Source organism: Dipodomys merriami, unplaced genomic scaffold, assembly GCF_024711535.1.
Source record: "Dipodomys merriami isolate MVZ:Mamm:240054 unplaced genomic scaffold, mDipMer1.0.p SCAF_63, whole genome shotgun sequence".
NCBI lineage: Eukaryota > Metazoa > Chordata > Mammalia > Rodentia > Heteromyidae > Dipodomys > Dipodomys merriami.
The window spans coordinates 4,555,206-4,581,810 of NW_027206213.1; the positions used below are offsets into that span (position 1 = coordinate 4,555,206).

At 46.2% G+C, this 26,605-nt stretch overlaps 1 protein-coding gene across 1 annotated transcript; it reads right to left on the reverse strand.

The window, feature by feature from the left end:
- Positions 1-312: 312 nt before the first annotated feature.
- Positions 313-25,774, reverse strand: Cep68 (centrosomal protein 68). Its single transcript, XM_070004512.1, has 7 exons — positions 25,632-25,774; positions 15,394-15,749; positions 12,546-14,048; positions 10,618-10,740; positions 8,422-8,518; positions 2,701-2,874; positions 313-1,906 (listed from the first exon to the last, which is right to left on the reverse strand). The coding sequence occupies exons 2-6, from the start codon at positions 15,703-15,705 to the stop codon at positions 2,705-2,707; spliced, it is 2,205 nt and encodes a 734-aa protein (XP_069860613.1). The 5' UTR covers positions 15,706-15,749; positions 25,632-25,774; the 3' UTR covers positions 313-1,906; positions 2,701-2,704.
- Between the last annotated feature and the right edge of the window lie 831 nt (positions 25,775-26,605).

A 26,605-nucleotide genomic window follows, 5' to 3' on the forward strand; every position in this document is an offset into this window, starting at 1 on the left:
GTAAGGATTTATTTAAACATAACAGGGATAAAGCCAGGAGAAACAAGAAACAAATGGGAGCTGAAGATTTTGCTAGTACCACTTTCTTAGGAAAGCCAGTATTTGAAAATAGTCTGAAAAGTCTTAACAGAAATTTCACTGCTGAAGCTAATTTATCCACCTAATGGGAGCAACACATTCTGCATTCACTTGGCCCGTTTTAAAAATCCTTACATGGACAAATGCAGACTGATTTTTATGTCTGCCACATGTTAGTGTGTATGGGTTTATTTCTGATGGGCTGTGCTTATAAAGTCAACAGGCATGTTCCAATTTTTTTTTTTAATTTTTTTTTAAATTTATTTTTATTTTTTGGGTCCGGTCGTGGGGCCTGATCTCTGGGCCTGGGCGCTGTCTGTCCCTCAGCTCTTGGGCATAAGGATAGCGCTCTAGCACTTGAGCCACAGCACCACTTCTGGCTTTTTTCTTTTTGCTTATGTGGTGCTGAGGAATCGAACCCAGGGCCTCATGCATGCAAGGCAAGCGCTCTACCACTGAGCCACCTTCCCAGCCTGCATGTTCCAGTTTATAGTCACAAAAGGTGAATGTAAATTTTTTTTCCCACTCGTTCTAGGTTTTTAAAATGTTTTACATATATTGATGTTTATTTGCTAGCAAAGTGTCTTTCAGAGATGGCAGTCACAAAGTGGTTTAATTCTGATTGTGCCCCTAGACATGGTAAACCTCTCAAGTCACACAGTAACAGCAGGCACATGAAATACTGTATTTTGTGTTGCTGCTATTGAGTAGCTAATTATTAAATAATATAACAGCTATTTTTCTAAAGAAGATAAAGTCTTAAAACTTACAAAAATCTCACTTAATTGGGCTTTAGATCCTATTTTTAATGCACTGTGTTTCTGTCTTTGATATTCAAAGACATCCCTCCCCAAGAACTTTAAAGTGCTTTTTTTTTGCAGTCTTCAATTACTACCAATAACTGCTAGATGTATATATTTTTTAATATCTAATGGATGCTTTAAATGGTTCATCTAATGTGATTTTTTCCCCCTGACTTACGTTAGCTCTTGAGCAACAAAGAATTTCTTTTTTTCTGTCATGAACCTATCTATTCCTTTCTTTAACTTTGGGCAAGTCTTCCAAAGGAGAGTAGGAATGAAGAGATGAATCATCCCAGAGATTCCTTACACTCATTAGCCCCACAGACATACTAAAGCACAGTGGCAGGTCTCTTCCAACTCCCTGACTTTTTTCTTTTTTTTTTTTTTTTTAGATATTATTTAAACACAAAGGTGAAAAACTAAATCCTGAAGATAGCAAAAGATGTTATGCCCCAAATATTCTTTAGGTGTTCTTTCATATGCTCCATCTCTTCTGCAGATTAAAGGTTATGTTCTCTTCTGATTGTTATGCTGTTCTATTCAAAGCAGAATTCACAAACCTGTCTCCCTTTCATAAAGACCTAAGGTTTCACTCTTAGGGCTTCCCTCCTCTCTTGGACTCCCTCCCTTCTATTCATTCCTGAGAATATCTAGTAAGGTGAACTTTCTTAGACCAGCCTTCAGTAAATGCTCTCAGCAAGTGGAATAGTTTAAGAACAATTGTCTCCAATTTTTTACAGAATAGAGGGGAAAGCAAGATCCTGTCTTATTAAATTTTATATATAAAAAAAAATAGCAAAGCCACATGCTTTTGGTAGAGAAGCACCAAAAGGAAAACCTTAGTTTGGGAAAGATTCATTATAAATAAAAATCATTCAATAGCCCTTGCTTCAGAGAAGAGAAAGGGATTTTTAAAGCTGACACATTAGTTTTCCCCTTGCCAATTATTATTGGCTCTTGCAAGGACTTCTTGAATGTTTTCTTCCCAAAGCCAATTTTTGGCTTTTTCACCTGAAAGTTGACACCTGAAAGACAAACATGCATTTGTTGCAGAGGAAGAAATGGCAACAGCAATCAACACCAATTTTAGATCTACTTAAATTGTTTTAATGGAAATACAAGGATTCCTTGGTCTTGACAAACCTACAGTGAACTCTCACCTAGAAAATCTGAGTCAGACATTATAAACATTTTGCTGAAGGAGAAAGTACAGTATTATGGACTGGTGGTGGGCAGTGGCACTTCTATCCCTTAGTCCCTTTCCTGTCTTTCTGTTTGACTTTCTGAGGGTATAAGAAAAAAGCTGTGTGATATGTTAAGTCTCAAAGATGTTATCTGTATTTGTTCCCTGGCTCTTTGGGGAAGGAAGTGGTACAGGAAATGTGCAGAGAAGGGGGGCAGGGAGAGTTGGCATTAACTGCATTTCTGCCATCATTTGTGCTGTCAGACATACAGAGAATAGCCGCCAACAAGCTGGGTGAGGAGAGCCTGACGGACAGGCAACCTGATCACAGCCCCACACATGAAAGTGTGCACATGAAAGCACAAGTAAAGTTTTGCTGCTAATTGTGGGTAGTGGTAGTAGAGGTGAAGAGGATGCAGTAGAAATGGGAGTGTGTGTTTGCAGAGGTAAAACCAAGTAATGAAGGCACCAAAGTGAGTTTTTATAATCAACCTTCCTGGCAATTTTCAGTAGTATGGGCAGACCCTCTCCAGCTTCCCTTGGTTCAACATGCTTCTAAAAAGTAACTTATAGAAATAGAAGGCGCTTTATGCCCTAATCACTGGAAGGCAGATGGTCTTGGGTTTCTCAACTTACCATGTTAAACCCCTTCACATGGCCGTTCCTTTGCTGCCACTGGCTTATTGTCAGGGATGAGAGTACATCCAGCCAGCATGTCCAGAGATGTTAAGATAGAGTCATAAAGGTGATCTGCATGGCTTTCCAGCTCATCAGACTGCTTTGAAATCCTCCCAAGGACATCCTTTAAAACTAAAAAAAGTTACAAAAAGGTACAGCTTTCAGTTCAAAATTATGACTCTAGATTCCAGTATCATTTTTGTTTTAAGAGGCTAAAGTTGCACTAGAAAACCAATGTTACAAACTTCTTTTTTTTCTTTTTCTTTTTTTTTTTTGCTGGTCCTGGAGCTTGAACTCAGGGCCTGGGCACTGTCTTTGAGCCCTCTCTGTTCAAGGCTAGCACTCTACCCCTTGAGCCACAGTGCGACTTCCAACCTTTTCTGTTTATGTGCTACTGAGGAATAGAAGCAGGACTTCATGCATGTTAGGCAAGCACTCTACCACTAAGCCACATTCCTACCCCAAAACTTGTTTTGATGACACTAGGATTTCAACTGATGGCGACTGCTGGAGTCATGCTCCCAGCTCTTTTGCTTGTTACTTTTTTTCCAAGTAGAATCTCAGAACTTTTTGCCTGGGGTCAGCCTTAAGACTGTGGTCCTCATACCTATATTTCCTATGTAGCTAGTTACCAACTTCTGATAAGGCTCTAAGAATAATCCATTGGTTCCACTTTGGGATCACATGAATGATAGTAAGGCCATACCATAGTTGTCAGGTATTATCTGCCAGTATGAGATGAGATAGGGCACACTTAACTCCTACTGTTAGGTGTAAGGCTCAAATTATGCTCAGAATCCCTGCCACCAGGGATTGTAATGTCTGTAGGCTAGGGGAGCTGACATCACACAAGTGGTCTGGACCCCCTTCTGTGGGTTCTATATGCACACTAAAAATGATGTGAGAACAGGCTAAGAACCCTCCTGTAGTACCAGAAAGTTCATGTGAGTTAGAGTGCTCTTAGACAGCAGGCTTGCTTTTTTAAAGACTTTTGTTAAACTAACAAAGGCTGCCTTATTCCTGGTGCCTTTATCAGCTGTTTTAACACACTCTAGTTTCCTGCCACAGCTACAACATCTGCCAACAAAAGAAGGGAAAGGGGAAGCTGTGGATCTGCCGATAATGCTGACTAGATGGGTGCAAGGAGAAGCAACACTGGGTTGTTGAGATCAGCCCCGAGGAAGCCACATCAGCCATCAGGACAAAGTTCTGTCCTGACAGCTCAAGAGAGCTGGCCTGGCAGAAGAATGTAGTCCAAGAACACAGTGAAGCTTTGCCATCCAGGAGGCTTGGCTAGGCTTGGTGTTGTCAGGGGAATTACGTGGACCTTTTTCATTTGGACTTTGGCTATAGGGGCCAAGAGAAGATGGACTTAGGAAGCAGAATGAAATAACAACTGTTCACAATGACTTTTGTGTTTTATATTCAAATATATTCATAGTCATCTGACCCATATAATAAGGATTTATAGTGCAAGACAGAACTGTTAGCCTGTACTGTGGGCCAACTGTGTGCCAAAATGTGAAGAAACGCGGAGAAGGAGTTGGAGGGCAAATAGGCATGTCACGTAGCATAGAACAAAGCAGCTCCGAAGAAGCCTATGGAGTACATACTGGCTCTCCTCTTGTAGGACACTACTCCTGGAGGAACAAAGTGTGAAGTGTCAGGAGGAACTTGTGATTTTTCCAACAACAGCTAAGTGTTCTGATGATTCCAGGCAGAAGACAGGAGAGGCCTCTGTACCTCTGAAAGCCTGTCTGGCCAGCACCCCGCCTCCCTCAATTCCTTTGTGCAGGGCAAAGTGTAATGTTATTACTGGTTAGGCTCTGAAGAGTATTACTGGATTCATTTTAAGGTCAAAATTGTAACTTTGAAGAGGCCTCCTATTATACGTGGCTTCTGAGCAAAGAGGGTTCTTGGATTTGAGCTCTTCCTTCTTGATACCAATAGCAGTGGGGAGCCAAAGGCTATGTGTGACAAATTCCCCACTCAGTGAGAGAAGGGTAATAATAGTTACCTAAGCTGGGCCCTAGTGGCTCAATCTATAATCCTAGCTGCTACTCAGGAGACTGAGATCTGAGGATTGCAGTTTTGTTGTTGGTTGTGGGGCAACTCTGGGCCTGGGCGTTGTCCCTGAGCTCTTTAGCTCAAGGCTGGCACTCTATTGCTTGAGGCACAGTGTCACTTCCAGTTTTCTGAGTGGTTTATTGGAGATACAACTGTCACGGCTCTGGCTTTGAACCGTGATCCTCAGATGTCAGTCTCCTAGTAGCTAGGATTACAGGCTTGTTAAGCCACCAGTATCCCACTGTCCATGAGATTCCTATCTCCAACTAACCACCAGAAAACCGGAGGTGGTGCTGTGGCTCAAGTGATAGTGTTTGCCTTCAGCTGAAGTGCTGAGGGGTAACACTCAGGCCCAGTATTCAAGGCCCACGACCGGCAAAAGAAAAAAGAAAAAGATTATTAATAGTTATCTATTTCACAGAACTAGGATTAATGAAAAAAAAAAAAGGCTGATATGCTAACTTCTTCAGCCAAATGCTAGTGCAGTTAGGAGTTTAGCATACTGAATTTCTTCTTCTTTTTTTTTGGGTCCGGTCGTGGGGCCTAAACTCTGGGCCTGGGCACTGTCCCTCAGCTCTTCAGCTCAAGGCTAGCACTCTACCACTTGAGCCACAGCGCCACTTCCAGCTTTTGTTTTTTTTTTTTTTGCTTATGTGGTGCTGGGGAATCGAACCCAGGGCCTCAGGCATGCAAGGCAAGCGCTCTACCACTGAGCCAACTTCCCAGCCCAGCATACTGAATTTCTGTCCCAACATAAAACTTGAAAATCCTAGTGCAGAGAACATGAGGGGGAAAACAAAGGCCTCTGGAGGGCAGCGGACTGTAAAAGGCATACATAATTCACATGAGACAGTTACTCCCCTGCTAAAAATCCTTCACTGTTGCTTTCAATCAAACTCTTGTATGGCCAGGTGCCAGTAGCTCACTGAACCACTCAAAAGCTGGGAGTGGTGCTATGGCTTAGGTGGTAGACACAGCCCAGGCCCTGAGTTCAAGCCCCACAACTGACCAAAACCCAAAAAACAACCCTGTGTAGATATTCACAACATCTTTCAGAGCACAACTGGCAATGTCTAGAAACCCTTCAACCCTTTGGGTTGTCACAACTATGACTGTGGGGATATGAGGGTTTCTTACTGGCATCTAATGGGGCCATGGGTATAATCAAACTGCCATACATTTAACAAGAACTACACATCCTTGTATGGCAGTGGTGGCTGGGCTGAAACACCTTGTTCCTTTTTCTTCTTCCTAGTACTTAACCCATGTACCCATCCATCACTGTTATGGAAAGCGCCTTCTCACTGCCTTTCAAGTCCTCCCCATATCATCACTTAGCAGTGCTTACACTGTTGGACAGCAGCATAATCCCACCTCATTCCATAACTGTGAGGTATAATAGAACCGAGCTCCTTAAGCACTAGCTAAACCAACCTTACAGGACATCAGGGGCTGCTGTTGGGCTGTTAAAGCTGCTGTTAAAGCTGTTCATTGCTTTTGCTTTAACCTTACCTTGTCATAGCATACCTTCCCCAATAGGAACCATGTTGAACATAGTCCTTTGGCACCTGGCACTTTAGTCATAGACTAGTTTGTTATTTTTTTTCTTAAATTGGGAATCCATCCTGCAAAATGGCCTGAGTTTGGTACAGGGTAGCCCTGTCCCCTTCAGTTTTACTTCATCAGGCCTTTTTTGATCAATAGGATGCTTTTCTAAAATTCTGTCCCAAAGTAGAAACACAAAGCAGATAAACATATTTCAACCTGTGCAAAGACAGGGGTCCCCTGAGGGCTGTCCAGTGAGTATCCCAGCCACAAATGAGGACTGCTGTCTTACTGCCAAGATTCCCACCACAACTGTCCAGGAAGAAAACAAGAGTTATTACAGGCATGGCTTGGTGACTAATGATGGGCTTAAATTTTTATGCTTGCAACTGTCCCATAGATTATCCACTGGACTTGAGGGATGGGTTCAGGAGGGGACAATGTGGATTCCTAGTATGCTGCTGAAAGGATTAAGCCCTGGTTAGGTTCAAAACCATAGGTATCCCCAGCTGGGCTGGGGATACACAGAGCTCTGGTAGGGAACGTGCCTAGCATGTACAGACCCCTGGGTTCAACCCCTGACACCCCAGCACATAATATTGGAATAGGAGAAAGAACCCAGAAATCCACACATCTATGGTCAACTGACTTGACAAAGGCAGCATGAACATGCACTGGAGAAAAGAAAACCTGAAATAAATGGGGTTGAGAAAACTGGATCTTCAGTAGAAGAAAATGGGGAATGCTTCAGGACATTGCTCTCAACAAAAATACTTTCCATATGCAACAAAATCAGTAATTGACAAAATGGAAGTACTCAAATTGAAACTCCTGCACAGCAACAGAACAGCAGCAGCAAACGGGGGAAGATATAAACTGTTGATCCAAAAAAGGATTAAATCTGATGATATAGAATAAATCCAAACAATGACAGGAAAAACCCAAAAAAGTCTGAATAAAAAAACAGGCAAATGATTTGAGCAGGTATTTCTCCAAAGAAGATATAAAACTGGCCAAGACATGGAAAAACTATTTAAAATTATTAATCTTGAGGGAAATATGTATCAAAGTCAGACATTTCATTCCAGCTGCATGACTAATATGCAAAACATGAAAAATAAAGTCATAGTGAGGATGCTGAGAAAGGGAAACTCTTACACTGTTGGTGGGAATGTAAACAACTATATGGAAACAGAATGGAGGTTTCTTAAAAAAACTTAGAAATATTATTGCTATTTGACCCAGCATCATTAGTAGATAGCCAAGGAAAGAGAAATGAATATGGTATTTGTACTCCTGTATTTATTGATAGCAAAGATATAGGAGCAATCTAGTCTGATGATAAACAATGAAAATTTGACTGTGAAGTATGGAATCCTGTCATTTGCAACATGGACAGAACTAAAAGACATGTTAAGTAAAATAAGTCAGGCAAAGAAAAACATTCTATGTGTTGTTACACATGGAAGCTAAAAAGTTGATTTGACAGATGTGTGAGGGGTGATGAAAACGGAAGTTAATGGAGGAGTAACTTTTTTGTTTGTTTTTTTTTTGGTGTGGTGCTATGGATCAAACCTAGACCACTGAGTTATACTTAGCTCAACTTTTAATCTACAGCCCAGAAGGATATGATGATGGTAATAATTATTTGTATGTTTCCAAATACTGGTAGAAAGGACTGTGAAGAAGCCAGGTACCTGTGGCTCAGACCTTTAATCCTAGCTACTCAGGAGGCTGAGATCTGAGGATTGCAGTCTGAAGCCAGCCCAGGCAGGAAAGGCTATATGAGACTCTCCAATAAACTACTCAAAAAAAGCCAAAGTGGCACTATGGCTCAAGTGGTAGAGTGCTAGCCTTGAGGACAAAGAGGCTCGGGAACAGTGCTGAGTTCAAGCCCCAGGACCATCAAAATAAAGGACCATGAAGGTTCCCAACACAAAGTTTTTAAGCTAATTACTCTGGTCTGGTCATCACATGCTGTACACATTAAGATGCCACAGTGGACCCCCATACCATGTACAGTTATGTTCCAATCAAAGTATATTAAAAAGCCTGTAGGCATCTCACCTGGGGTGTTATCCAACAGGCACTGAAGAAGAATTTCACCCTTCTGCAAGACATTCTCCGTCAAGGATTGATGTTCATCTACATCTTTTTTAAATTGCTTAAGATGTATCCAGGAAAAGAAAAGAAAACAGCGTCATTACTATTGTTTTGTAAATGTCAAGTAATGTGAAGGTTAGCTTATTCTTATAGAGGATACACATCAGATGATCCGTAGAACTCCTCAAATAGGGTATTGGTTTAACTTTGGCTGCTTTAAGCCTAGTGGAGTTTTTTTGATTGTTGTTCAGTTTGACAACTGCCCTTTTCCCCAGCAGAGGCTGGCTTAGGAGCAGCCCAGCTTGGAGTTGAAAATTCCTTTTTATGCCCCACCTTTGGGGTTGTCCTTTACTCAGAGGTATGGATTGCCAAAATAAATTATACTCTAGTGGAACAGACCTGATAGGTGAAAACCACAAGTAATCTGCTCTTAAGAGTGGCCACAAGGGATGGGCGGACTTCAGTCTCTCATCTGTCCTTAGAAATTCCACCAAGCCCTGTAATATTGATTCTGTTCTTCCCTTTGCTCCTAAGAAGTGAGGGAACAGTGCTCAGTGCTTAACATTTTGAGTTTGATTTTATGATTGGGTTTTACAGTTTTCCTGCATTCAGTCTTATTTTTATTTTCAGGTACTCTAGTTTAGATGCTACTTCAACTCCACTGTTAAGACACTGAGTACGTATATTCGAAAGAAGTTGCAGCTGAATCTGTTAGCTCACACTTGCTTATATCAGGTCTTGACCTAAGCAAGAGTCAGTAGCTCATACATATGCATGAACAGCATACCTCTCTGTGTGGTCACCAACTATGTCAGTGAGGTCTAGGCCTCACTGGATGTGCAGGAGCAACTCCTGTTCAGATGCTAACTCTAGCCACAAAGCAAGATGGCTGATTCTGGATGGCATGTATATTGAGTCACAGAAGAAGGTATAAAGGATGAAATGGAGAATCTGGAGTTAGTTTATTTGCATTTCCTGTGCCAAGAAAAGCCACTGAAAAATCTTAACAGGGCAACTTCTGTTGTGTGGAATTGGCCCTTGGGCATGCAGAGACTGGTCCTGAACAGGGTGCAAGTGCATGTACACACAGGGTTTGCAGAGGACCCCCAACCGTCTTCCTCCCCTTCCTCAGACTCACACTGGGGGAGGAACTCACAGCAACCTCTCCAAAAGGAGCAAACAGCATTCCTACTAGGGAGGAGCAGTTGGTCTTCTGGCCCGAGCCCAAGATTTTTAATTGGTTCCAAAATGGGAAACATAGGCCCTCTTTTCAGGAAGGGTGTAGTCCAGGGAGACTCGGAGTGTGGGGGGGGGGGGCAGAAAAAGTACTGGCTCATACATATAAATCACACTCTTTTCTGAAGACTGGATCTGGTTACAATGTAGAAATTAAAAAACACTGTCCTAGAAAACCCATTCCAAACTAGCATCAGGCCCAGACTCCAAAAACTCCTCTGCTCCTCAGAAAGAGGTTACAAAGACTTGCCCTGCCAGACTTTGTAGAAATCAGCCAAGGTTAATAACTATTTTCATGGGTGCTAACTGCTTGACTTACTGTCCAATTCAATATACTGAATCTAGGATCAAGTTAACCCAAACCCATAAAAGAGGTGTTTAGAAAAACAATAACAGAATCTTTATTAAAAGGAGGTGAAAAATTCCAAACACAAACCCAAGCCTCTCCCTCACACAACAAAGCAAAATGATGTCAGGTTTTGGTTTAAATGTGCTCCATTGTATACCCTGGGAACAATTTCAGCTCAAATTGTCAAACACCAGCAGTATCCAACAGAACTTTTATTTGTATTGCTCAGTGTTTCAGTGGACAATGGGATAGCAACTCAGCACTGGACTGTAGTTAATACATCTGAAAAGTTCCGATCTTTAATTTTACTTAAGATATTCATAAGTAACTAGTGGCTCTATGATTATAACTCAGGTCTAAAATCATAATTCCTGAGACATTTGAAAAATTATAATGTAAATCACTAGTTTTGATTCACTATATTAATTTAAAAAGGGCCTCTGATCAGATTTCAGGTAAAAACAATTGAACTACAACATTCTAGGAATCTGTTATTTGAGATTTTATTTTCCAGTTATTAATTTAGCCACCATTCTGTGAGTGAACAAACCAAAAACCAGGACCATGTTAATTACCCGGTATAGCTGCAGAGAAGACTTGAGCTCGGTAAGACTGGACCTTGGTGGAGTTTCAAGGTCAGCAACATCTGGGACATTATACAGCCAGCGGATCAGCTCTTCAAGCTGACAGCAAAACATCTGAGGAGACAAATAAGACGTGGTATCACTGACCAAACTGCTGCGCATATTATCAGAAAGCTAAGAATACCAAAAGGATTCCAGCAGATATACTTTTCCAGAGTTTTCCCTTGGGGATACTAGTCTGTCTTACTCCTAACACATAATCCTATAAAGCCAAGCCTCCCCCAACTAGGTTAATGAAAAGCCCCAGGTGGCTCCAACTCCCCTGAGCCCAATGAGGCACCCAAAATGACAAGTTTAGAACATTAGCTCCACGGGTGGAGTGGAGCTGGGAAGGAACACAAGAAACAAACCAGAAGAGGCAGACATGCCATGGAAACCAATTCTTGTATCACCAACATTGCCAACCATCAGGAAACATTAAACACAAAATAAATGACTAAAGCTGGGCACTGGTGGCTCACGCCTGTAATCCGAGCTACTAAGGAGGCTGGGATCTGAGGATCAAGGCTCAAAGCCAGCCCGGGCAGGAAAGACTGTGAAACTATCAGAAAACTGGAAGTGGTGCTGTGGCTCAAGTGGTAGAGCGCTAACCTTGAGCTGAAGAGCTGAGGGACAGTGCTCAGGCCCAGAGTTCAAGCCCCACGACCAACAAACAAACAAAAAGACTAAATCAAGACTAATTTCAATCAAAGTTGATAACAACTTTACTTCATGGTATTTGTATCTTTTATCATAAAAGAATGGTGTGTAATAATGTTGGTCTTATATACAATGTCACTTTTTTGCCACAGCACCACTTCCGGCTTTTTTCTTTTTGCTTATGTGGTGCTGAGGAATCGAACCCAGGGCCTCATAAATGCAAGGCAAGCGCTCTACCACTGAGCCACCTTCCCAGCCCGACAATGTCACTTCTTAACAAGCCAATGTCCTCTCTGAATGCTAAGATACTTTCTTCAGTAGCATGGGGCCTTCAAGCCATCAGCCAGGCAACAGTGTGAATTCCTGCAGCTCAGAAGGAAGGTAGGGCAATGGGACAGAGGTCAGGCACACTCCTGAACCCTCATTCAGTGTCAGGGATGGTACAAAATCCTGACAACCAACGATTCCAATCTATACAACATCCCTAAGAGGCAGAGCTACACCTTAAATTAACAAATTCAATACATCAAGCCAAAATTCCAGAAGCAAACCCAATCTGGCAACTCAATTCCAGCTAATTTTATCTCTAGATAACTAATAGGTAGCCCACAAAAGATGTTTTGGTGGGTCAGAAAGTCTAGTGTTTTCATGCACACTTTCCAGTTACATCACTGGCAAATGAAGCTCTTGAGAAGTGCTGTAGTGGAGAGAGCCACTTTTAACAGCCCGGTGTTTCCTGAAGGCTTCTACACATACACTACCCTCAGGTGGGCAGTAGCCAGGGCTAGTGGTTAAAGCTCAGGCTCTACAGAATCCACCTGTGCTGACTGATGCTAGCTGAAGTAGTAAGTTACTTACGCTATCTTTTTCCTCCTAACAGACAGGGAATAGCACAGTGCTCGACAGAACAAAAAGTGCTCAGTCAACATCAGCCAGTCACACAGTGCTGAGAGCAGACTGTGGGAAGAAGAGAGGCAAAGTCTCTCCATTCTGAGTCTTTTTTTTGGGTCCAGTCGTGGGGCCTGAACTCTGGGCATGGGCACTGTCCCTCAGCTCTTCAGCTCAAGGCTAGTGCTCTACCACTTGAGCCACAGCGCCACTTGCAGGTTTTTTCTTCTTGCTTATGCGGTGCTGAGGAATCGAACCCAGGGCCTCATGCATGCAAAGCAAGCGCTCTACCACTGAGCCACCTTCCCAGCCCCTCCATTCTGAGTCTTTACCTGCACACACTGCACCAGCGAGGCTTTCTCTTGCTCTTCAGATGTCCTGGGAAGCTGCCCTCCAACATCTGTGTCTGAGAATGGCCACCTGTCTGACATGGCCTGCAATGAGGCATGTGTCTTCAGCAGTCCAGAGGAGACTCTAAGGGCCTGGTTGCTCATTAGACTGCCCCTCCCTGTAGAGTCCTGGTTGTGGACAATGGAGCGCAAGACACCAGGGTTCTGGCACTCAGGGATACCAGACCCTTGGAAGGCAGATCCATAAGGAAGCTGGCTTCGGCTGGAGTCCGATGGGGGAGAAGCAGGCCCACCACTGTCTGATACTTCTAGAGAACTCTGTCTCTTGGCAGCCCCAGTGGGCAGGGTCACCAAGGTGGGAAACGCACTTAAGTAGGAAACCAAACTAGAAACCTGTGTCAGCCTAGCAGGCAAGGCAAGATATTCATCATCACTCTCTACTTCCTCTTCTGACTTCCATCCAGACTCTTTGCAAGCAGGGTGGCGGACACTCTGACTGGCTCTCTTCTCCCTCTCTGGCTTGGATGAGGGCTGCCCTCTGTCTCTTGTGTTCAGCTGGGGAGAGCCCACTTCCAGGTGCTTGTCCACAGGTAGACAGTTCTTTGCACCTCTCAGAGCTGCAGCTCTGCTCTCCCACAGAGCATCCCTATTGCATGGGGTTCTAGGTGTTGATGCAAGCTGGTTCCAAGAAGCCAGGCCCATGCTGTCTTGCTTCTGGGATATTCTAGAGGGCCATTGCTTAAGGCTTGACTCTCTGGGGCCAGAAAATGGCAGAGCAGGTGCCTCTGCTGCTAAGTAATTAGGGGAGGCATTAGTAGGTGACTTGAGGGTGCTTGCTGGGGAGACAGAGAAGCTGTCCAGGTCTACACCTGAGTCTTGTAGCACATGGCTGTCAAGTTGCTTTGGGAGGTGAGGCCCAGGCCTCAGTGGGTAAGTATAGTCCAGCAGGTCTTCGTATTCTTTATTTGGATTCCAAAGTGGGGAGTGGCGGTCAGGAGAAGGAGGCAGGGAATCTGGCAGTACACAGGCCCAGTATTCGGCCTGGAAGGAGAGTTGCCTCCTGCCCTGGCCAACAGCATCATTCCCAGAGGCTACAGGCTGTGACCACTGAAACTGAGATCCTGGCACCACTACAGAGGGGCCTCCCTGGGGCACAACCAGCTCCAGGGAGGCAACCTTGGCAAAGGAGCCACTTTGAGGATCCACCTTGTCTTGGTGACCTTGGAGACTGCTGCCTGTGGAGGAGGCAGAGACACTTCTGCTGGAGAAGTGAGGGGCGCTCGGGCTCGCCATGGACTTCCACCGTGACAGAGGAGGAAAACCTGAGAGGGGAGGCTGCTGGCTAAGGCCCAGCACCCAGGGCAAATCAACTGGGGATGGATCTTCTTCGGTATCAGCATCATGTCCTGAGCAAAGAGCTGTGGTTTGGGGGACATTTACATTCTGAGGTAGCTCCTGAGAGACAGAAAGCTTGGTTTCCTCCACCTGCGATAATGAAAGGGAGAAAAGGAATTCAGGCAACAACATCCAAATCAACATCTCAAAACTTTTCCTAGTGGGCCCCAGTGTAATTCAGGGCAAGTCTCTTAACAAAACTCCTGGATCAGACAATGGCCAGCACTGAGACTCATCATGCCCCTGAAGTCCCCCTCCCCTCAATGTAAGCCCCAGACTCCAGGACCTTCTTCTACAGATGGTTTATAAGGGCACACAATTCAGGTCTATAACACTGGGACTGAAAATAACCAACTCTCCACTGAGACAGGTAAAACTGTCAGTCACTGTTACTAACAAGAGATCCACCAGGCCCCACCCTGCTTGGCTCACATGCCAGTGCTAACTCAACAGAGGCAAAATGAGTCACCTCAGTCTCTCCATTCTGAATTCTTAATCTATCCGAGACTGGCAGGGCGACAGAGAGATTAAGGAACCAGAGACCTGATGTTCCCTCCCAACTGCCACCCCCTCCAGGCCACATAGAATAGAAACAGCAACAGCACCACTTCTTTAGGACTGCATGATTTACTGAGCTCATCCAGGAAAGCATATTAAGAGCCCAACACCGGAAAACATGATACCAGTGTAAGCACACACACTTTGTTGAGGCAGCCCACTTCTAGGCTGTCTGATTGGCTTCCAGCCTGGCCAAGTCTGACTCAAAGGTGCCAGAGCCCCCCACACCCTTGCTCTCATGCTCAGAGCTTCCACACAGGATGAGTACACAGGAGCCAAGGTCACAGGGACTAAAAGCAAAGTCATCTCTAGGAAAGGCCTTGAAAAACAGAACACGATACAATGGGACAGATCATTCTGGTCATCTACAATTATGAGAGTTGGAAAGATTCAGTGACTTGCCTATAGTCTCAGAACTTGTAGCAATCACTGTCTCATGTGACGCCCACTATGGGGAAGAGACTGCCCTGCACAGTGTATAGTCTAGAAGATCCAGGAAATTCTCCATAGCCAGGGACAGTGCTCTGCTACGGGGCTGCAAGGTCAAGTTTCAGAGTCTTCACAAGCCTACAGCCCCCCTCCTTTCCCAAGTCTCCTCAGAAGTCACCAAAGCCTTTACATCACCAAGTCAGAAGCGGGATGGTGCTCCCCTTGTAGAGAGTCTAGCCTTTTGGACCATGGTCTCCTGAAGAACAGGAGATACCATAGACAGACTCCCTTCCCCCCTCAACCCCAACTGGCCCCAAGGCACAACTTTCTCAATTCCCCACCCCGCATAGTGGCTGGGGAAGGATGTAAGATGGTGAGGAAATGCTAGCACACACACACTCAAAGGATGGCAGTGGTCGACCATAGTCCCAACTGCTGTAGTACCTACCTGGCTTCCCACAGAGGGTAAAAGGTCTCCAGTCCCCATGCTGCCAGGAGGAAGCAGGCTGCCAAGGGCAGGCTTACACCTGTTCACCACTGGCTCTCTGCTGGCCCGTGGCAGGTAAGTTCCAGGGACACTGCCAGCCTCAGCTCCCCATTCAGAGGAGGCAGGCCCTCCACCAGCTTCCAGGTGTGGGGGCCGCTCTGGCTGAGGGCCTTGGGGTGGCAGCTCTCGCTCCCTGCAGCTCAGCCTCCCATGAGACTGGGCCTTCGTGTCCACAGATGCCTCCACCTCTGTGTCTTCTTCACCTAGTGCCATTGGGCTTGTCCTTAGGTCAGGGCTTGCTTGAAACCTTCAGCTCCCTACAGGAGAAGAGAAAAACATAGACTTTTAACATCTGTTTCCAAGTAACCTTAGTGATGAAAGCAAGTATTTATGGCCAAATAAAAATTTAGAAAAGGTGATTATTTGGCCTCCTTAGCCCAAACCCTTCCAAAAGGGGATGTGTGCCATTTTGTCCTCTGCTTTTCCAGTGGCATACCATCCCACGATAGGGTTAGTACAGGTGTGACCTCAAAGGCTTGGTTTACTTGCCACACAATAGAAGCCAATGGGTAGAGAGACAAAGCAGTAGTAGACAACGTCTGAACACCTAGCTGATCAGAAGATGGAGGGCGTCCTAAAGAGCTATCTTGCCAGGCTGACTTGGGGCCCATTTACATAGGAGATGGGTGATCTCAGACTGGTGGGCAACTTACAGATGAACTGATCCTAATCACCAAGTCATGAAACGCTTTTCAGTTCTGTAATCTCAGAACAAATACAAGTATTTCCTCCTGCTCTTCCTGTCGGCCCCCTGCAGCTTCTGACATTACTTAATGGAAAACCCTCATGGCAAGGAAAGAAAGCATATTGCATATTTCATATGGTTACTGTAGAAGGCCAAGGTTAAGTAAGGTAAAATAGGAAGTCAGCTGCCTCAACACTCATCCTTCACAGGTCTAATTCAGAGCCAAGCTTGGGTCCTGCCTAAGATACTTCTTCATGTAGTCCCAGGGACCCAAGCTCAGTAGGGAAGAGATCCATCTGAGTTCTCCCTGTGAGCAGCCCTGTAGTGGTTCTGTTGTCGCAACAGCCTGATGGCAAATGGCTAGAACCTGGCCTCTCTCCTTTCTGCTCTAGAGGACAGCAAGTCAGGACATGCCTGTGCCTCCAACAGGCCTAAGAAGTATTTTTCTCACAATGCTTGAGTCTGCCTGGCAGAGGAGGCAGATCCTTTCAGAACACTGAACCATAAGTAGGCTGTGAACCAGGTGGTCTCATTCCAAGCATGGTTAGTGACTCAAGAGAAATCAGTGCCCTTCTTCGGGCTAGCTTGGCTTATGTTGCCAATGGTAGCTGAGCGAAGCCATGGAAAGGGCTATGGAAAGCCAGGTGGATTTCACAAGAGTGAGTTCATAGGGAAGAAGGGGAGAAAGCTGCACAGGCACAGAGTACAGGGCAAATATGCAAAGAAGGAAAAGAAGAGCTGTATCTGTGAGTAGGAAGAGCTCCAGGACAACAGAGGGAGGCCATCTTCGGCATAATCAGCTAGCCAAGGCTGCTGTAGGCACTGAAGGAAGGAAAGCTAGGCCAAGAAACAGGAGGAAAACCAGCTTAGAGGACTTAGAAGGGAATGTGAGGAGCTGTGAGCACCCAAGATGTCAGCAGCCACCTGCAGTATCGCTGGGCCAACCTCAAAGCTCAGACTTGCACAGAAATAGCTTCATTTCTTCAGAGAACAGAGAAGAGGCATAGAAAAGGAGGCAGTGGGGGAACCTGTCAGGGAGGGGGTGGTATTGCAGGCTTATCCTGCTTCCTGCTCAGCTTTAATTCCAGGAAATGCAATCTGATGGGCTCAGCCTATGCTGAGACCACTCCTTAGCAAATACATGAGTCCTACCCTGCCTGGCCAGGGCACAACCAAAAGTGGCCGGATTCCTAATTTAAAGCATGTACTGTACATGTATCCTCATTTCACTCTCACCATTCTCACAACCACACGTGCAGGAGCTGGTTGGGGGGGGGGGAATATACACACACACACACACAGACACACACAGACACACACGCAGACACACAGACACACAGACACACACACACAGACACAGACACACACACAGACACAGACACACACACACACACACACACACACACACACACACACACACACACACGGGGGTTGGGGGGGGGGGGAGTGTGTCGGCTGTGGGGCTTGAATTCTGGGCCTGGGTGCTGTCCCTGAGCATTTCAGCTCAAGGTGAGCGCTCTACCACTTGCGCCACAGTGCTATTTCTGTTTTTCTGGTGTTAATAGATTAGAGTCTCGCAGACTTTCCTGCCCAGGCTATCTTTGAACTGTGATCCTCAGATCTCAGCCTCCCAAGTAGCTAGGATTACAGAAGTGAGCCACTGACACCCGGCCAGAAAATAAGTTTTTGATAGGTAATTCATGGCTCAGGTTTAAAACAAATTTGTAGACTCAAGTCTCCCTCTGCCCTAGTCTCGTTCTTCCATAAAGTAAGCTGGTAGGGGCAGAACACTCCTGACAATGTCTGGCGCTACAGTACCCAGTGCCAGCTGTTAGTGTTGTGGGGGCATTGCCACAATCAGTGTTAACAGGTATCTTACAAGCATGGAACAAAGAAGCCATATAGAAGGGGAAACAGCAACAAGCTTTTCACATAAATCCGGCAATATATATACTACTAGATACTGCCATAAGCACATGTAAGCAGTATTAGTTTCTGCTTCCCAAGATGAAACATGAGTATCTACTTTTATCTTCTTCTTTTTTTGGGGGGGGGGTCCAGTCATGGGGCGTGAACTCTGGGCCTGGGCACTATCCCTCAGCTCTTCAGCTCAAGGCTAGCACTCTACCACCTGAGCCACAGGGCCACTTCCGGCTTTTTTTCTTTTTGCTTATGTGGTGCTGAGGAATTGAACCCAGGGCCTCATGCATGCAAGGCAAGCGCTCTACCACTGAGCCACCTTCCCAGCCCTATCTACTTTTATCTTCTAACCACCTTTTACTTAAAGGTAGCCAAGCAGTGCAGGACATGCTGTTCAAAACCTTTTTATTGTTTTTGGTGGAACTGGGGTTTGAACTCAAGGCCTTGTACTTGCTAGGCAAGCACTCTTATCATTTGAGTCATACCTCTAGGCACTCTCTCCCCAGCCCCCTCCCCGGCTTTTTTTGTCCGTTGTGGGGCTTGAACTTTGAGCCTGGGTGCCATCCCTGAGCTCTTCAGCTCAAGGCGAGCACTCTACCACTTTAGCCACAGTGCCACTTCCAGTTTTCTGGTGGTTAATTGGAGATGAGTCTCCCAGACTTTCCTGTCCAGGCTGGCTTTTTTTTTTTTTTTTTTTTTTGGTCGGTCGTGGGGCTTGAACTCTGGGCTTGGGCGCTGTCCTTGTGCTCTTCAGCTCAAGGTGAATGCTTAAGCCACAGCACCACTTCTGGTTTTCTAGCGGTTTATTGGAGATAAGAGTCTCACGAACTTTCCTGCCTAGGCTGGCTTTGAACCGAGATCCTCAGATCTCAGCCTCCTAAGTAGCTAGGATTACAGGCGTGAGTGAGCCACTGATGCCCGGCTTCCAGGCTGGCTTTGAACTGCAAACCTCAGATCTCAGCCTCCTGAATAGCTAGGATTATAGATGCGAGACACTGGCGCTCCACTCTAGCCCTATTTTATATCTAGTCACCTCCTACTTTTTAGAACTCCAGCTTTAGTGTTGTTCCCCCCTCACCACTACCCCCCTCCCCTCCCCCAGCAATGTTGTGACATGTCTTGTAACACCAGCCTCAGACCATGATCTTCCTGCCTGTGTCTCTAGCATAGCACGGACTATAGTTGTGTGCCCCACATCTGACTAGTGTATTCTTTTTTGTTGCTGCTCAGTGATACAAGGAGGCACTCAGTTTCACTGCACTAATCCTGTGTTAATGGGTATCTGAATTATTTCCAATCTTTTGCAACGACAACTAATGGTATGATTAGTTGCATATGTGTTAGATATCCACAGCATAATCAGCCAGAACTCATGCAGCCAGTGGCCTCTGGATGCTATCAGTGTGCATTTGCACCCCAGAGGCAGGGCCACTTACCCTCGCTTCAGAAGGAAACCCTACGTTGGGTTGATTCCAGCACCCAAGCACCCAACTAGGGACCAAGTGACAATAGAGAGAAAAACACACAAAGTAAAAGAGAAAGAAGACTGAAGAGACAAACAAGATTGACTATGTCCTGCTGACACAGATTTTCATGGAGTCACATCATCACCTAGTGGCCCCTTTAAGAAACTGCACATGGAGACATTTACCGGTGAGCTGTGGGTCCAAGCTGGAGAAACTACCTACCAAGTCCCAATTATGACTTTCTACTCTGCTTCTAAAAACTCAGTAGAGCCAGAGCTGCCCTGTCCTGCTAATCAGTAGATGGCTGGAATAAGATGAAACTGGGCAAGTGGTTGCATGTATGCAAATCATTTAATAAAGCTTTTTTGTTTCTGGACCTCATTTATTCAAAAAGCAGGTATCCATCCACTTATCCAGGTGTAAACTGTTCAGAAGACACTTCCAAGGTCTAATCTGAATGAGATTAACAGTGTATGAAGCTCTGAAGAGTCATGGAAGTGGACTTCTAAAGAGAGAATATGGTAGTTCTCCCAGTCTGGAAAAGGAGGCTTTTGACAATTTTACTTTTAACCTGCTTTATAAACTGTGTTTTACACCCTGCATGATACAGTTTATGCATGGCAACTAAGGCAGATACAGGTGAAAAAATAAATCCAAGTCTTTGCCAATGTCTTCTAAACTGTACGTAACATGCTACTAAATCAACAGAAGGAAGAAATGAAGGATAGAGATAATCCAGGAAAAAATCCTTGGCGCAGCAACTGTTAACCAAGTCCACCTGTGTATGATTCTAGACCTTTCACACCGTTCCTCTAACCCTCTGGGAACAGGGTGCAGTTGAGTGTTTTGTATAGATCCTCCCATGAGAGGAATGACATCCCATTCAGAGCAGCCTATCTGATTGCACACAGATGAACACAGTCAACTGTGCTGGACCAGTACTGCCTCCTATGTCATCTGTTCTAATGCATCTTCTGATGTGGGCTTCAGTGTTCTCAGGTCACACCTTCCAGGGTTCCTGGACACTAGCAGCTCTACAATGGGGCAGAGGCCTCATAAGAGTACCAGGAAGTTAAACTGACAGAAGACATGGGAAAATAGACACTGAACAATGAATCCCACTTTGCTGCACATACAAGAAATGTCCTGTTGTTGTCCAAACCAAGTGAGTCCATACACACTTCAGGATAAACCAGGGACCATCTGGGCTTGCTGTTAAATTTCTCCACTAGCTCCCAAGACCTGAAGAGGCTATGTGACCCACCAGATATAATTAGGAGAGATAGAAGCCTGGCTTACTTACTCTTGCCCCACAGGAAAAATATACTCAGCAGCAGGTATGTGGTAACTCCACTGGACATTTGCCCCTTCTCTATCCACTGTATCACCCTTGGGCAGCTGTCTAGCTTCTGCCTACTCACTCCTGGCTAGAGTAGAGGAAGGAGGACTGGGAATTTGGGGAGGAGCGTTAGTCCATTTGTGACTAAAGCATTCAAATGATGAAGAATGGACTAAGGAGTAACTGTCCTCTGTGCAGTCAGTGACTCCCAGGATTCTTTACTCATGGAATCATCTTATTCATCTCAACTGTGCCTCACAGGTTCCAGTCCAGCAAGGGCTGCCCCTCCACGCAAGCTTACAGAGGGCCACCTGTGCTGGTGAAGATGTCACATGTTGTTCCACCGAGTAGGCGCTACCATTTTTGTGACCAAACTGTGGATCTTGTCTTCACAGGAGCCTCAGGTATCCAGATAAATGCCATGAATACACAGCGGCAGAAAGTAGTAAGGCAGACAAAGCGGCTCTGTATGCTGCTCATCCCTCAAGAGCACAAACACGGAAGCCAGGCTAGAGGAGACAGTGGCATTCAGCAGTGCAGGTTGCTGCATGTTTCTAGGGGCACTAGATTTGTGGGAGAAAGAATTTTCATGTTAGAGGCCAGACCAGATGTGGCTGCAGAAGGTTCCTGGAGCCCCAGGACTGGAGCCTCCAGACTGGCTTAAAATCCTTTCCTGCTGATGAAATCAAAGCACAGAAAAGGAAACAGGTGCAAAGCTACTTCCTGAGGCTTGGAAATGAACCAAAACCTAGTGTGCCCCTGCCCGCCCCTTGGGCTGCTTCTTTAAAATTTTCACAAAGTCTATAGAATGAAGGAGCACCCTCCTGCCCCCAGGCCATGGGCTCCTGTGAAACCCCCACTCCCACCCCAACAGTGTCACCCTGTTGTCAAGGGTCTGCACACAGCTTCGGGACATGCATCGGCTACATCTTTGAGGAGCTGGACTGAGTTCCCAGCCACCCCTCTGCCCGACAGCCTACAGGCTGTCCCCAGCCAACAAAGCACAAAGGCCAGGATGCTGAGGATCAAACACGGTTTAAGTGTTTTTTTTTTTTTTTTTTTTTTTTTAAGTTTCTCCACCAAACAGCAAAGCTAAAAGTAGCTTTCCTATAACACAAAGCTGTATGGAGACCACAGGGTCATAGCTCCTAGGCAGTGCTTCAACTGGACTGAAGGTTCTCTGGGAGGCTATCAGAATACACATGCAAGGACAGCTAAGAATCTTATGGTTTGCCACTAGATAATATTAAAAATGCACTTATAGTACATAGCACCATTTTTGGAGAACCTATGGGAGATAATTCTCCAGTCTCCTTAACCAAAACAGCTGTTTCTACTGAGCAGCTAGTTTTTACTTTAAATATAGTAACCAAACTAATACAAATTTTTCCTCTTGGTTCCATGGTGGTATACATCTATAATTCTAGCACTTGAGAGATTAGGATTCAGAGTTTGAGGCTAGCCTGGGAAACTTAGTATTTAAATACTATAAGAAAACAATGTGGAGATGTAGCTCAGTAGTACAGTACATGTTTAGCATGCACAAGGCCCTAGGTTTCATCCCCGTACCAAAAATAAATGACATAATAAGCCTATTTATCATTACTTTAAAAAATTAAATGTAGAAGGAATCTATCACATTTAATGGGGTGTAGTGTGACTCTAGAAATGCAAGACAAAATCAATATCTTTAAAGAAACAGACAAAAGAAAATGTAGATGTTTTGCTAAGTATTTGATTTATTCAAAAGTGTGATCTAAGCCACGATGGTGCCGCATGTCTCTAATTGGCACACTCAGATGATTACTAGCTTGAGGCCAGTAACTAAGTCTAATAGTGAGTCTAATAACTGAGAAAAGGAAATAAAGTGTGATCTAACAGCACCACAGCACTTCAGAGCCTGTTGAGGATGCAGACGTTGGTACACCCAAGAGCCTTGGAATCTGAACCTGCAATCTTAGCCATATCGTATTTCCAGATGACTGGCCGGAGTTTCAGAAACTACCTGATTGGAGGGCTTGGGGCATGGCTCAAGCAGTAGAGCACTTGCCTAACAAGTACATGGCCTCGAGTTCGAACCCCAAACTATCAAAATAACAACAATTACAATAACACAAATACCTGGTAAGTAGAACTGTTTCAGCACAACTATGACAAATTTATAACTATTCACTGACCACTTGTCACTACAGGCACACAAGGGAAGTTATTGCTTTTACAAGATACCTGAAAAAGCTTGCACCTTGTGAGGCTTGGTGTATTTGGTGGCCATTTTAAATGGCTAATTGCAAAATGTCACAGCTGAAAGGGAATCCCCAAAATAACAGTATTCCATTGAAAGGACTCAAGATTCATTCTGGCAGTGTTAAAAACTGAATGGGATCCCTGAATTTCTCCTGTGGCTTACTAGTGAAGAGAGGGAAAGGAAATTGTTTTGGAGACTTCACATAATATAGAGAGGCAGACAGGTCAAGGGGGCTTACAGCTGGAAGGAAATACATGCTTCTCCCTATTTCCTGTAACCAGAAGTAGCACAAGTACACCAGGCACTGAGGCTGCAACCCCAGGTCTTACATCTAACAGAGAGCTCTAAAGCCAACACTTTTCACAAGTCTGTGAGTGACTTTAAAGATAGGAGACAGTTTTTCCATGAGAATAGATTCAGTTACATAAAGAAAAAAGCCAAAGTTCACTGCCACAAGCTCAGCTTTTCTCTAAAGTTTTTTCTTTCTCCTGCCTCCCAAAGACTTCTTGTCAGACACAACCAGGCTCCATCAGTTTCTCTCCTCTGCTGTTACATGATCATTCAAGTAACTGATCACAATAAGAGTACATAAAGCATGATGCTTCAAGTTCAAGTGTGGTAGTGTACAACTGAAATCCCAGCACTTAGACTGGACTACATAGAGAGACCTTGTCTCAAACAACAACAACAACAAAACCACCCACATAAAATCCCACTGTAAAACTTGGACAAATTGTTCTGTGTCACCTAATGGTCTTTTTAATTGGTGGTAAAACTAGTAGCATGAATGAATCTTTTTACTGGGAGGAGACAAATCAGAAAATGTTTCAGAAATCAGAGAGGTTTTGTTTTCTTTTTTAAAGCAGGGAACAGGTACAGCCCCAAAGTCAAAAGACCCTGAAAGGTGAAACACTATCCAGATATTTAAAGCTTTTCAAGTATCTGACTATTTTTATCCCCAGCTTTATTTATTTATTTTTGCCAGTTCTGGAGCTTGAACTCAGGGTCTGGGCACTGTCCCTGAGCTGTTCTGCTTGAGGCTCGAGCGCTACCATTTGAGCCACAGCTCCACTTCCAGCTTTTTTGTTGATTAATTAGATAACAGAGTCTCCCCAATTTTCTTGCCCAGGCTGGCTTCAAACTACAATCCTGAGATCTCAGCTTCCTAAATAGCTAGATTACAGGCATGAGGGTGGTGCGTGGCTATCCAGGGCATTTTATACCAGTATCTTATAAAATTCCTCCTGACCCATAAAATAGGCTCTATCACTATTCTCCTTCTCCCTTTTTTGTGGTGCTACAGGCTGAAGCCAGGCCATTTTACAAATGTGACAACCGAGGTACAGGTAAGTAACAACCATTTACAGACGTGGCACAGGTCACATCTGATTGGGCTCAGCCTGATCTCAGCTGCCTCTTTAAACTATAAGAACAAGCCCAACAAGTTAAAAGGCATAAAAGTTCTTCATTTGCCAAGCTTTTGGTTACACTGGTGTTTTTGTTTTCTTTTGGCTTCCTTCCCTCCCAAAGCCTTCCACCAACTAGGGGTTGGGGAAGCCACACAGCTGGATGGATGAAAACTGAGACTACAAAAGGCAGCCCACAGGTGGGGCACTGATGATCAGTTATGGGGTGGGGAAAAACTCTTTTAAAAATACTTTCTAGAACACAGGAAACTTAAGTGATGCTCTTTAATAGACTGAATTGACCCAGATGGCGGGAAGGGGAATGGAGCTGGCAAAGAGGTGAAAAGCGAGGGCTTGTGTTTTATTCCAACCAAATCCAAGGCAAACGAACCCAATATCCTCTGTCGAGGTCTGAGGGGTGTTGGGGTGCAGTGCATTCCCAGGGGGATCCAATCGGCCCGGGGACGGGCAAGTTTCCGCCTTTTTTTTTTTTTTTTAAATCACAAACAATACCCTGAACCCAATCTAGTCATCCTGAGGGGCCTCATCGGGTTCTGGGCACGCGCCTCAGGGCTGAGAGGAAACGGAGAGCAATGACAGTTGGAAATAGTAGGAAAAAGAAGAAAAAAAAAGTGAGACATTTTGCTTTCCTTTCTTCGCGGCGTCCGTGGTGCCCAGAAGGCGTCGTTCGCCGCGTTTTCCATTGAGATTTTCACCCCGATCGGAGGGCGGGCTAACAGCACACACCCGGCCGAGGCCGCGAGGGGCCCGAACCCCCGGTCCCGCGGGGGGCCGCACGCAGCGCGCCTGCGCGGCTGCCAGACGCCTGAACACGCGCTCGCTCCGCAGGCCCCCGCGGGTCGTTCCCGGGCCGTCCCCGGCACACACAGCCCACGCCTCGGCTCCGTCACGCAGGCAAGATGGAGGCCCGCAGGGAGCCTCCTTTGTGCCCTCCCGTCCCCGGGGCCTCACGGACCGTCCTGGAGCAGCCGCGGGGCAGAGGGGCCCGAGCCGTGCGCGTGGGAGCGGTCAGGGCCCCAGCGCCCCGACACACACGCGCGGGTCGCTTTCTACCTACCCCACCTCGAGACTCGAGACTCCGCGGGTCCGGAGCGACCCCAGCAGCCCCATGCGGCGGGCCAAGTCGGGGGCGGCGCGGGGCAGGGGGGGAATGAAGGGGAAGAAGTCCCGGAGTACAAACGCCGACCTCCCGCCGGCGCCCAGAACGTGTGGGGCGGGGTCGGGCTGCGACCACGCCTTCGACCCGCCCTTCTCCCGCCTCACGCGCCGGCGAACCTCAGTAGCCAATCCCAGCTCTCAGCGAGGAAGATCCACCAATAGATAGCCAGTTTCTGCGCGGAGTCCCCCGCCTCCTTGCGTCGTTCTGACCTATGAGAGGCTGCGTCTTCCCAGTCCTCGGCCTTCGGTGCTCGAGGCTCTAGCTCCCAGCCGTGCGAGGAGTTGGGGCGTGGGAGGGCGCGTCCTCCCGGCGCTGGCGCGGGGCTGGCGCGGGCGAGTCGCGTGTTCCCTCACTGACGTTGCTCCGAGGCTCGCTGAGGTGGTGCAGCTGGTGCTGCGTCTGTGCGCACCGCCTGGCGGAGGTGACGGGTCGGAGCCGGTGCGCCGCCGGACGAGCTCCCCAGCCTGGGGATTGGGACTGCCGGAGAGGGCGGGCCGGACTCCGGCGGGCTCCGGTAGGGATGCAGAGTTGTGGATGAGAGAACCGGGAGCCGCGCAGCTCTCGGTCGCGGGTTCTGAGGGGAAGTCGGAGCCGCGAAGCCCATCTGTCTCCTGCCCTTCGGCGGCCGGTGTGCGCGGGGAGGTCGGACCCTCTTCTCTCCGTTTTCTCGGTCACTTCCGGCAGTCTCGCCTCCAGACCGTGACCCTTCCCCTCTCCCCCCTCCTCACACCGGCTGTGAGCAGGGGTCAGACGCCAGGCTGAGTCACAGCGGGTCATGCTCGTGTCTGTCTGCCCAGTGTCGGTAACTTCACAAGCGGTGCCGGTTGTGTGGCCCTGAATTTAAATTGTTGCTTGATAGTCGTGAGCCGATA

What these genes read in the sequence shown, in the direction of transcription:
- Cep68 (XM_070004512.1), bottom strand. Translation starts at nt 15,705, where the DNA reads ATGGCACTAGGTGAAGAAGACACAGAGGTGGAGGCATCTGTGGACACG. An exon ending in CGCTGGTGCAGTGTGTGCAG is followed by an intron (nt 10,741 to 12,545) that starts GTAAAGACTCAG and finishes TTGTCTCCTCAG; the next exon opens with ATGTTTTGCTGTCAGCTTGA. An exon ending in CTTCTCTGCAGCTATACCGG is followed by an intron (nt 8,519 to 10,617) that starts GTAATTAACATG and finishes ATACATCTTAAG; the next exon opens with CAATTTAAAAAAGATGTAGA.